The sequence below is a fragment of the Acomys minous genome (genome assembly GCF_964271855.1).
Source record: "Acomys minous genome assembly, chromosome: 4".
NCBI classification, from domain to species: Eukaryota; Metazoa; Chordata; class Mammalia; order Rodentia; family Muridae; genus Acomys; species Acomys minous.
This window is the reverse complement of record NC_140486.1, coordinates 110,435,931-110,448,165: the sequence shown is the minus strand read 5'-3', so window position 1 is coordinate 110,448,165 and position 12,235 is coordinate 110,435,931. Positions and strand designations below refer to the sequence as shown.

At 42.0% G+C, this 12,235-nt stretch overlaps 1 protein-coding gene across 1 annotated transcript in view; it reads right to left on the bottom strand.

The window, feature by feature from the left end:
- Positions 1–1,725: 1,725 nt before the first annotated feature.
- PSMD1 (proteasome 26S subunit, non-ATPase 1) overlaps positions 1,726–12,235 on the bottom strand; it is a 78,887-nt gene continuing 68,377 nt past the window's right edge. The window contains exons 21-25 of the mRNA XM_084779160.1: positions 11,236–11,328; positions 8,946–9,032; positions 7,952–8,098; positions 3,803–3,957; positions 1,726–1,935 (exon numbers count right to left, since the gene is read on the bottom strand). Of these exons, the coding sequence (XP_084635286.1) occupies positions 3,811–3,957; positions 7,952–8,098; positions 8,946–9,032; positions 11,236–11,328 (474 nt within the window). The 3' untranslated portion in view covers positions 1,726–1,935; positions 3,803–3,810. The remainder of the gene's footprint in view (positions 1,936–3,802; positions 3,958–7,951; positions 8,099–8,945; positions 9,033–11,235; positions 11,329–12,235) is intronic.

The following is a 12,235-nucleotide window of genomic DNA, read 5'->3' as shown; positions in this document are numbered from 1 at the left end:
TAGCTGTCCTGGAACTCAGATACTCATCTTGCCTCTGCCTCCCTAGTGCTGGGATTAAAGGCATGTGCCCAGTTCTAATTACTATCCTTGCATCAGATACAAACCCAGTGTGAGTCAAGAACCATCTGTGTATCTACCAGACCTAGAGGTAACATGGTAGAGTTGTCGGGAGAGATGGCTCAGTTTTTAAGAGCATGTATTGTTTTTGCATAGCACATGAATTCGATTCCCAGCACCACTCAGGCAGCTCACAAGTGCCTGGAACTCTAGCTCCTGGGGATTGGATGCTCCCAGCTTCCTTGGGTACCTCACAGACACACACACAATCTTAAAAATAGAGTCCAAAGAGATGTACATTGAAGGTAGAGGCACTGGCATTCTATGCAAAGGTCAGGTGACAGAAGGTGGGAGGACACTTAAGCAATGAGAGGCTGCAGAGATGAGCAGCAGTTGGGGCCTTAGACAGATGCACATACATCAGGCGGTTTGCAGCTTATTCAGCAAGCTTTTAAGCAGGAGAGCAACATGATTTACAAAGATTTGGAGAAAGGATTAGAGTGGACTGAGTCTGGAGGTAGACTCAGTTGGGGTAGTAAACAGTGAGGAGTGGAGTTGTCGCCACTGCAGAGGGTGAAAGCTGGGCCTCGGTGTGGGCAGTGAGGTGGAAGTCTGGACATTAGATCAAAGCAGTAGAAGCCTGGGTATGAAGTGTGCTTGGATGTCATGCTCATGAGACAGCCCAGGTGAGGATACCGCACAAGTTGGGAGTGCATGTCAGGAGTATAAGAGGGCTCAATAACATCTGGGGAGAATTTCTCCCTTCCCTCATCTATTTTTTGTACTGAGCCCCCAACTTCTACCTCGTACCCTTCCACAAGTGACTTTATTCCTCTGTCAGCTCTCAGCACTATACATTTCCTAGGAAATCTAGGAAAAAACCCAAGCTCACTAGGTCTTATGATGCTTAGATCCAAGGGTCCACTTTACGTTGTAACCTGTACTTTAAAGCTAGCACCTGTTCAACACGCAAGGGCAGCGTGCAGCGAGCCTCCATGTTGACTTCTTCCTTACACTTGCTATCTCGCAGGCTAGTGAATATGCTACATCTTCCCAGACTACTCAGTTTTGGATGACGGACTCCTCAAGACACTTCTGTTTTCTGATCATTTCATATATTAAGGGAAATGTAGGCTTCTGAATGTAACTGCCTGAAATGCAAGCAACATTAAGAGCTTAAACAGGAAGGGCATACCTAATGAGAGGCTAGGAAATTAGATAATTTCTTTTATAGAATCATCTGATATTGAGGAAACAGAGAATTTACAAAGGAGGGGATACAATGAAATTAACTGTAAGGAGCCATCCTTGGGAATCAGTAACCTTTAGACCTGGACCTGACAAGACTGGACAGATGAGTGCATAGGGCTGACCTCTCTACAATTTATTTATTCATTTCCCCCCAGATCTAGAGGCTATCTTTTGGGCTGGGAATGGAACTCATAGCTAGGTGGTGGAGCACTTGCCTAGCATGCAGAAAATTCTGGATGTAACCTCAAGCATCACAAGAAAGAGTTTTTCAAAGACAACCTCTTAAGTTTAAGTCAAAGAATCAAAGCTCTCCTGCTTCAGCAGGTGTCAACATGCTTATTAGCTTATGGTGGCAGCAGCCAACCCATAAAAAACAAAACAACAACTAGAAAAACAAATCAATTAAAGTCTTGTCAATTTGAAGTTTTAATATATTTATTTGAAAACCAAATTCTGTGAAAGAGCACACTAAACAGTTGTATATCTTCTTAACCAAAGACTCGGGACACAGGTTCTTTAGGTCAGCATAGGCAATGGTGCGTGCATCGAGTAGGCCTCAGCATGGGTTCCCTCACAGACAGTTCAGTGTGTGCCAGGACAGTCATCTTCAGCTGAGCAGGCAAGATCCTGGGAAAACAAAGTGGCAGAAGTTGGCATTGTCCTTTATTCCTAAAACTTTTTTTAGACTACTAGTTGAAATCTAAATCTAGCTTCTACTTGGCACCCGCAGGCCTGTCATGTCATTTTGTTACTAAAGTCTCCAAATGCTTTTGTTGTTGTTTTGAGATGGGGTTTCTCTGGGTAGCCTTGGCTGTCCTGGATTTACTTTGTGTAGACCAGGCTGGCCTCTAACCCACAGAGATCTACTTGGCTGGCTCCTAAATGCATTTTTAAATACTACTGTATAAAAATGGTAGAGTTGGGCTGGAGAGATGGCTCAGAGGTTAAGAGTACTGTCTGTTCTTCCAAAGGTCCTGAGTTCAATTCCCAGCAACCACAGTGGCCCACAGCCATCTAAAATGAGATCTGGTCCCTTCTTCTGGTGTGCAGGCATACATTTGGGCAGAATACTGTATACATAATAAATAAATCTTTAAAAAAAATGATAGAGTTCCTATGTTCATTCTTTCTTTCTTAAAAAAAAGTTACCTGTTGATTTTTGTGTGGGTCTACGTTACGTGTGCCTGTGTGCTACAACACTCTGGTAGTTAGAGGATTACATGCACAAGCCAGCGCTCTCCTTTTACCTGTGGGTCTCAGGGATCAAACTCAGGATGCCAGGATAAATCATTATTTATCTTTCATATGTATTTTTGAATATTATAAAAGAAAGTGAGGGAATTAAAAGAGTACAGTTTCATACAATTAATATTATTTCAAGTTTTAGAAACTACTAAGAATGCCCTTATTTTTTGTTTTAAATCATTTATTTTTGTTTTCAGTATACCAGTGTCTTGCCTGCATCTGTGTGAGGTGTCGAACTGGAGTTTCAGGCAGCTGTGAGCTGGAAGGGCAGTCAGTGTCTTAGTCACTGAGCAGCTCGCTCCCTTAGCCTTAAACGACTGCTGCAATCATCCTTTATCACCAGGGAAGTGTTTGTGGTACAGTTTGACTCACACCAAGGTCTTCATAGGTCACATGTCTTAAGGATATCAGATGTTCAATTACTGTACTAACTACATGAACATTTAAGCTCCAGTGCCAGAATTACTGCCAAGAGGACAAGGAGAGGGGCAAATCAATAGGAAGCGTATACCCACACATGCCTTTAGTTCTAGCACTCAGGAGGCAGAGGCAGGTGGATTTCTGTGAGTTCAAGGCCAGCTTGGACTACACAGTTCAGGATAGCCAGGGATACATAGAGAAACCCTGTCTCAAAAAACAAACAAACAAACAAACGAACAAACAACAAAAAAGACAAAAGGAGAAAGTGTGCTATGACTGACCCACCTAACCAGCTTCCCAGAATACACACCGACTCTTATCACCTTAATACCTAAGGAAATGGTTCATTTCCACGGTTCTGGTAGGGAAACAAGAAGCCCAGCATGACCTTGAATTTGTTAGGGAGCCAAGTCTGGCCTTGAAGCTCCTGATCTTCTTGCCTTCATGTATCAACTGTTGGGTTGCAGGTATGTACCACTGTACCTGGCTTTGTTTAGCTATTTTTTCCCATATAACATTTTTATGAATTCTCTGGGAGTTTCATGTCATGTACTTGTTTAGCTTGTTTAAAATTTTGTTTCAAGACAGGGCTTCTTCTCTGTATAGCTCTAGTTGCTAAGGAGCCAGCAGGGAAGTGAAGCACAAAGTCAGAGAAGAAAGAAGCACATATGAGGTTCCCTGTGCAGATGGGTTGAGAAAGGTGGAGTTTTAATGCTCTTTGGGTAGCTGAGGAGCAAATAAGAGAGAAGTGATGAAAGGCTCTTGCTTCTATAAGCACCTGCCAGTCTTGACACCGATGCTTCCCTCAGAAGTGGTGATGAGTACTTACCCTGGTCCTTAATCGTCAATATACTCGAATGGCTCTGGGGGCTCTGGCTCTTGCTCCTCCTCTTCAATTTTAGGGCCGTGTGCTGCCACAGGTTCCACGAGTTCTTCAATGTCTTCACTGGTGTCTTTCAGAATTATGATGCCTCCAATGGAGAGCTGTGCACAGAGAGGAAAGCAGAGTAATCCCACTCATGCTTCACAATGCTCTGCCGTTTACAGCAGGTGCATATTAAGTGGATCCTCAACACGTGATGTGCAAGGGAAGGGCTGAGGGAGTCACACCAGCATAAAATAACTCCTCTCCACTGAGAATTGGCAGCTTAATCCAGTGCATGGTGCGCCATGTGATGCTGAAGAAGTGCTTCCCAGCCAAAGAAATGCTTATTAGTCTGACTGTGGCCGAATGTTTACTGCCCCAACACAGCATTCCACTGCCTTCCTACCCTACTCAGAACAGTGTCCTTAGACCAGAAACTTCATTCCTACCCCAGAGCTTGTTTAACGTTGAAAAGCTAGTTCTAACCTGGAGACATGCCCTTATCCCCTATCTTTTTCCCCCTGAGACAGGGTCTCTCTGTGTAGCCTTGGCTGTCCTGGACTCACTTTGTTTGTTTGTTTGTTTGTTTTAAATATTTTATTTAATTTTAATGTGCCTTAGTACGAGAGTGTCAGATCTTGGAGTTACAGACAGTTGTGAGCTGCCATGTGGGTACTGGGAATTGAACCTGGGTCCTTTGGAAGAGCAGGCAGTGCTCTTAACCACTGAGCCATCTCTCCAGCCCGCTGGACTCACTTTGTAGACCAGGCTGGCCTTGAACTCACAGTGATCTGCCTGCCTCTTCCTCCTGAGTGCTGGGATTAAAGCTGTGCGCCACTATGCCTGGCCTCTCATCCTCCATCTTTTAAAAGATTTTTTATTTTATGTGTATAGGTGTTTTGTCTGTATGAATATCTGTGCACCAAGTGTGTGTAATGGCCGAGGAGGTGAGAAGTTACAGAGAACTGTGAGGTGCTATGTGAGTTTGGGGAATAGAACCTGAGTTCTCTGTAAGAGCAGCGAGCACCCCAAGACCTTTGATATTGATATATATTACAGGTATTTTTGGTGCTCCTAGCCTTTAATGACTGAGCCAACTTTCCAGCCCTGTATTACAGTTTTGAAGCACCATAGTCTATTATATTTGTGAGATTCAAGAAAGGCCATTGTTTCCTTCATAATTTCAGAAAAAATAATAAAGCACAACAGCCATCTGAGCATTCTTACAGTAATCTAGAAACCAATATGATGTAAGCAATGAAAACCAGATGAAGGGCTAGAGAGATGGCTCAGAGGTTATGAACACTGACTGCTCTTCCAGAGGCCCTGAGTTCAATTCCCAGCACCAAAATGGTGGCTTACAACCATCTATAATGTGATCTAATGCCCTCTTCTGGTGTGTAGGGATACATGCAGTGTATACATAATAATAAATCTTAAAAAAAAAGAAAGAAAAGAAAAACAGATGGAAAGCCAAAGGAAAGTAGACTGTAGTAGCAATTCCATTAAGGCCTCAGCTATTAGCTGATGGTAATTTCAAACACCAAGCTATTCAACCATCTCTAGGGTGCTAATTTTATTCTATTTTCCTGCGTGTGTCAGAGGAAATGGAAAGCTGCTCTCTGTAATTAAATCAGCGAACAGTGGCAAAGCACATCTGGAAGAAGTACACTGCTACCAAGCATATTACAGGGAAGGAAAGAAGCCCAAGAACATTAGTCAAATGACTCACACGGGTGAGCATCTCTGCGGTTGAGCTTAATCTGATTTTACCCACCAAGACTCTGCCCTGCCATGCTATAAAGCTGGTGTGCCTTCAAGAATTTCTAGACCATTTCCCGCTTCTAACACATGCATTCACACCAAAGCAGTTACAGCTCTCTCCCGTAAAAGTTTGCTTTTCTTGAAAAGAATGCATTCTATGAATGGACTCTGCCTTGACTACCAATAGCCCAAGAACAACAGAAATTGCCCTCATCCTCTATGGCCTCCATGCTTATGTGAACTGCCCGGTGGAGCAAATGGAGATGAGCCTCCAAGCAGAATAAAATGTCCATACTCAGAAGAGGACTTCCAAGTTTCTGGAAACCTGTAGTATGGGTTCTGACTTCTACTGTATGCTCATCAGAAATGAAATGATCTCACTCACATTCTGCAGCACAATCCACATATCCAAAGAGCTGTTAGTAACTGTGCCATATTTGAGGTTGATTAATGCTTCCTGTCTGAGGAGATGCTCTGCTGTCACCTACGATGGTGAATTCTGACTGAAGCAGAGAGGGACATTCTGAGAGCACTTTATATTTTTTTGAGGGGGGCACTGAGGTAAGGGCTCAGTATGTATCCTTGGTTGACCTGGAGCTCGGACTCAACCCACAGAGATGCACCTGCCTCGGTGTCCTAAGTACTGGGGTTAGAGGAATGAGCCAGCAAGCTTCCCAGTGCTTCTTTCAAAAGCCCCATCTGAGGAACATGTTGATGACCCTCGCCATTGAGAGTTTGGGCTGGGTTAATGGGCAATTTCTTTCTTCAATCTACATATAAAGGAGTGGCCTTTTATTAAGATGAGGAAGAATTCACGTAATATAAAACGTATTCCTTTAATACATTCACTATGTGTGCAGTCACCTCTACTGAACTCGAGAGTACCTGCGCCAACCTGAATGAACCCTGCACCTAGGACAGGAAAACCAAGCTGGAACTGACCTGGAAATGTCCTCCCTCATAGTCTCTCTAAAGTAGAGGGAATTACTGCATCATTTTACAGGCGAAGAAAATGAAATGCAGAGGAACGCTACTAAACAAGAGCCAAGATATAAAGCCAGGCACGTCGCCTTCAGTTTGAAACTATTACACACATCAATTTCTGTTTCTTCCTTTGTTTCTGTAGCTGATAACCAAAGAACATCCTTGGCTCACAACCGAAACAAGAGCTGCTTTTAATTTATCACTGGATTGATAAATTAACTTACTCCCATATGAAGATCCAGAAATCTCATCTGTGCTATTTTAAATGACAGACTCAATACCTGGATGCCTTGCATTCATTGGACTGGCAAGTCTTTAGCTTTCTAGATTTAAAATGACTGGGACAGGAGTTGCATGTCTATAACCTCAGCACTCTGGTTCAAAGCCACTCTGGGCTGCAAAATGAGTTCTGGACCAGAGGGGACTAAGATCTTGTCTCAAAACACAAAACAAAACACCACCAATAATAACACAAGGAAAACCTTGAAAGATAAAGACATTATGCTAAATGTTTTGGTAAGCATTTTATCATGGTTTAAATGTGTAATGTCCCCCCAAGCTTATGTGCTTGAATACTTGGTGCCCAGATGATGGTACTGTTTGCGGGGGATTGTGGATTGTTTGGAACACAGGGCAAGCCTTGGGGGTCACGGCCTGGGCCTGCTTCCTGACCTCTTCACTTCCTGGTCTTCTGAGATGTGAGGAGCCCCAGCCACTCACTCCTGCTGCCACAAACTTCACCATCACTTTCTCACCATGATGGACTCTATTATCTTAGATCGTGAGCCCAGAGAGCCTCCCTTGAGCTGGTTCTGTCGGGTACTCTGTCACAGCAATGAGAAAGGTAACCAATACACCTTTCTTTCTAATGAGCAGTAGTCTGGCCTGGGATTAACTGAGTACTGCCAAGATCTCTTTTTAACTCTAAAATTCACTGTGTTTAGGGCAGTAGTGTAATTATGATGATGATCACATATTGGCAGGACCAGGTCTTGTTCCCAATGCTTACATATTAACTCCTTTGATCTGTACCTATTAGTTAAGGTGATAATTTCTATTTTTCATATGGAGAAAAGAGAATTATTCAACCCAGTGTGCCTGGCTCTGTAGTTATGGCCTCTATCTGTGACAGAGGAGGGAAAACAGTTCTTAAGAATTACTAGAGAAAAGAAAAGCTCTCTAAAAATCTATAGGAAGCTGAGGGGAATGTTCTTGTTTTCACTAAGAACATTTTTTTTCTTTTTAAAAACATATTAGTGAGCTTGCTTTAAAATGCTCTGGGGATTTATCTTCTTCTGGGGATTTACCTAGTCCTATAGATTAATACCCACCAGCAAATACAGCTAAGGACCATTGGTAACTTACTGGTTTGAAGGGCTGGTATCTGCAGGTCTCTGTCATTGTTAAGACCTTCAGCTGGGCGGGCATAACTCGCGCTGGATTATCCAATAGCTGGAAGTTTGGTTCAGGTTCTTTTTTCTTCTCTTTCTCTTCCTTCTTCTCTGCTTCATCCTAGGAAGGGAGAAAGGCAATCAACAGAGGTTACTTTTGTCCTACATTACTTGAACCTGTCTGCTAAGTTTGTAGGACACTGTTAGGTGCAAAAGGTAGTGACAGATACAATCAAAGTACAACTAAGATGATACCAGATTACTTAGGGGTGAGAATGGTATGAACGTTTCAAAGGATGAAAAGGGTGTTCTCCTAGCAGAGATGAGAAGAGAGTCTATTTAAATGGATCATCATCCACCTTCCTGAAAGTCTTTCTCTTTTATCAAGTCACTGTCTACTCAGAACTGTTCTTCAAAGCCTGTTTTAGCTGTAACTTTCTCTATGAACTCACCCCTGCTCTGCACCCACCTTACCACAAATGGACACTGTTATGGTCTGAATGTGAGATGCTCTCTGTGAGCTCATGTATGTGAACATCAGGGAACCTTCTGGACAGGGCCTCACTGGTTGAAGGGATGGCCTGAGGGATGAAGAATCACTCTGTTGCCAGTCTGAGCTCTTTGCTTCCTGATCAAGATATGAGCAAGCCATGCTGCAAGTTCCCTCTGTCAAAGATGTAGCCCCAGACACCACGCCTTTCCTGCCATGAGAAACTGTATCCCTTAAAAGCGTGAGCCCCGAGCCTCTTCTCTCTAAAGCTGCTTCTAGAGGTATTCTGTCACAGCAACAAGAAAAGCTAAATAACACGGACATGGTTTTCTTGAGTCTCTTTCTAATGTAATGATATGATTTTTATACGCTGGAAACAGGGTAGTTAACTGAAAAAGCTAAGCGCAAAGTACAACAGTGCCTAAAGAATCTGGATCACAGCAGCTATTAACCCATATGGCCACTGAGTTATACCTACCACTTCCATCTTCTCTTCCTCTTTTTTTTCTTTTTCTTTTTCTTTTTTCTTAGCTTTGGCAGTAATAGACAACACAGCAGTGGAAACCTAGAGACAGTCAAAATGGTGTTTATATAAGACTGTTACAATCTCTTACCTACATACTAAGAAACAAGCCAAAAGAAAACAGCTCTGCAGCATATCCCTGGTTCCTGTCAGTAACTATAACAACAAACTGCTAGAGAGTAAATGGGAAAGCAAGTAGGACATCAAGGTGCATCATTGCTGCTACTATCATTTTTAGCTACTGAGGCTGTGTCCAAAACAACCAATCTTTTCTGATCTGCTATCAGCTACTTCTGAGACACAGACTTGACTGCTGTGTTCTTTTTGGCTTTATGGAAAAAGTACAGGAAAATTCTTGGTCATAGAGATGTTCTTACAACTAGACACAAGGTAATGGTAATACACAGTGAGTGAAGCTGGCCCTCAGTGGTCTTCCTTGATGGCTCTCACTTGAAGTCAAAGGTGACACAAGACTTTAACAAATAGCTAATATGAAACATTATCCTAAAATAAAGAACAATTTTCCCCACATAAGCATCATGAAAAGGTTGCTTGTTTTGAGTATTGCACCATGGCCAGTGTAGCTTAGTAAATGCATTCATTATTCTTTATTATGCATCAATGCATGTGCTCAAAAACTGCTGATGAAGTTAGTTTTATCCATTTTCAAAAGGCAAACTAAGTAATATGAATGAAAATAAATAACATGAATTACTTTTGAGTGCACAATTCTATACCTACTGTTCTGTGACAGACACACTTGCATAAGAAACATGTATGTACATATGAAAATAAATAACATGAATCACTTTTGAGCACACAATCCCATATCTACTATTCTGTGACAGAAACACTTGCATAAGAGCACACGTATGCACATAACATTTTTAATGTAGCCTCACTTGTGGCATATTAAATAAAAATGTTCTTAAGCCAGGCATGGTGGCGCACGCCTTTAATCCCAGCACTCGGGAGGCAGAGGCAGGTGGATCACTGTGAGTTCGAGGCCAGCCTGGTCTGCAAAGTGAGTCCAGGACAGGCAAGGCGAGGCTACCCAGAGAAACCCTGTCTCGAAAAACAAAACAAACAAAACAAAACAAAAGTTCTTAAATGTACATCAGAGAAAAGAAATAATATATAGATATGGCTCTGCAGCTTTGGGGAAAAGCTATACATTGAAAAACACAGCACAAGATGTAGATCAGCATGTAGAAAATGGTTGAAGTTTTAGTCTAGGAGGTTTTAGTTCAGGGCTTACAGGCTGTAACTCTTGGGCCATGGGGCTGGGATATCAAGCGAGGAAAAGGCCCTTTATTTTATATGTAAGTCTGTGTTAGCTATCACCGCAAGTATTACTTTACAGCACCAAACAAGGTTGGGGCTGGAGAGATGGTTCAGCAGCTAAGAGCACATGCTGCTCTTCTAGAGGACCTGAGTTTGGGTCCCAGCATGTCAGGCAAATTGGCTGATAACTAAGTTAACTCTAGCTTGGGGAGAGGGGGATTGATGGCCTCTTCTGGCCTTTGAGGGGACAGACACAGATACACAGATAACCGCCTCACACAAAACAAAACAGGGCTGAAGAGATATATGATTGGTTAAGAGCACAAACTACTCTTCCAAAGAACCTGAGTCTGGTTCCCAAGACCCAAGTCAGGCATCTCATACTGCCTGCAACTCCAACTCCAAGAATGACCTCATGTTTCTAGGCTCTATGGACACCCACACTTAGATGAATATCCCCCACATATACATAATTAAAGTTGTACAGCATGACGGTAAATGTCCTTAATCTTAGTACCTGGAGGCAGAACTAGGTGAAATCTGGATTTGAGGTCAGTCTGATATTAGGTCAGTTCTAGGTTAGCCAGGATTCCATAGTGAAACACTACTCAAACCAAGCAACTAACCAATTACATTTAAAAACTGTTTCACCAGCTGGGCATGGTGGCACAAGCCTTTAATCCCATCACTCAGGGAGGCAGAGGCAAGCAGATCACTGTGAGTTGGAGGCCAGCCTGATCTACAAAGCTAGTCCAGAACAGCCAAGGCTACACAAGAAACCGTCTCAAAAAACCAAAAACCAAAACAAAACAAACAAAAAACCCCAAAAAATACAAAACAAGACAAAAAAACCCCCCAACTAACCAACCAACCAAACAAAAACCCAACAAACTGCATCACCTAAACAGTTAGGAGCTTCTTCACCAAGAATAGATGTTACTTAAAGACTCAAAGAACATACCTTTTCCTTTTCTTTTTCTTTTGGTACTTCCAGAGGGGCAGGATATGCGAATGTGGATGGTTTACAATTTGATTTATATTGAACTTTCGGCATCTGAAGAAGTAAAACACTCTTTTGTTCTTTCCATGGAAATAATATCAAGATTTATGCATTCTGTTTGTAGCAAGCATACAGGCGCAAAGGGAGATGGAAAGTTTCCATGCAAGTTAAGTGTGTAACAATACAGTTATCCCATGTTAGCACTCTAGGAAAGCTTTGTGAATTAATTCTGGTACTCAGTTCTCTACAGATCCTAAAGCTTTGCCACTGAACAAGCATCATTTTCTCACAAACCACCCGGTGTCAGTGGGTTACATCCTACTCACACTGTGAGCATGGGATCAACTGTCACTTCCTTTGTAAAGTGTTAAATATTCCTTCTGCTCACTGAACGTCCGTGACCGTTCCTTGTATCACACTGACCACTTACTAGCCTGCATACACTTTCCATACCACAGAATCATGCTTTCTATTTCTAACATGGGCCTAATGGAAAATAACTTCATACTACTTATGGAACAAACCTTCCCTCTAGCTTGCACCTTTCTTACCTAATTTGCACTGATGAAAAAAAAAAAAGGAAGTACTAAGCACCATATTTGCTAAGATGGGCACTTATCTTGTCTATCTCACTTTCACTGTGAAGAATGAAAACATAAAATTGTTCAGCGGACTATAAGCCTCTAAAGATTACACAGGAGGCTTAACAACAACGTTAAATATTAGGAATTAGGACACAAACTATTGCCATTTTGAGAAATAAAGGTGCTAAATATTTGCAACTGTGAGTAGTTTTAATATTGAAATACTTAATGAACAACTAGTTTGTATGGCTATAATGCAAATATTAATATAACAGACTACTCAATTAAGACAAATTTGAGCTTTAAAATTTTCCATTCTGAAAATTTAACAAAACATCTTAACAACAGTGATGACCAAATGTAAGAAGTATTTAAGG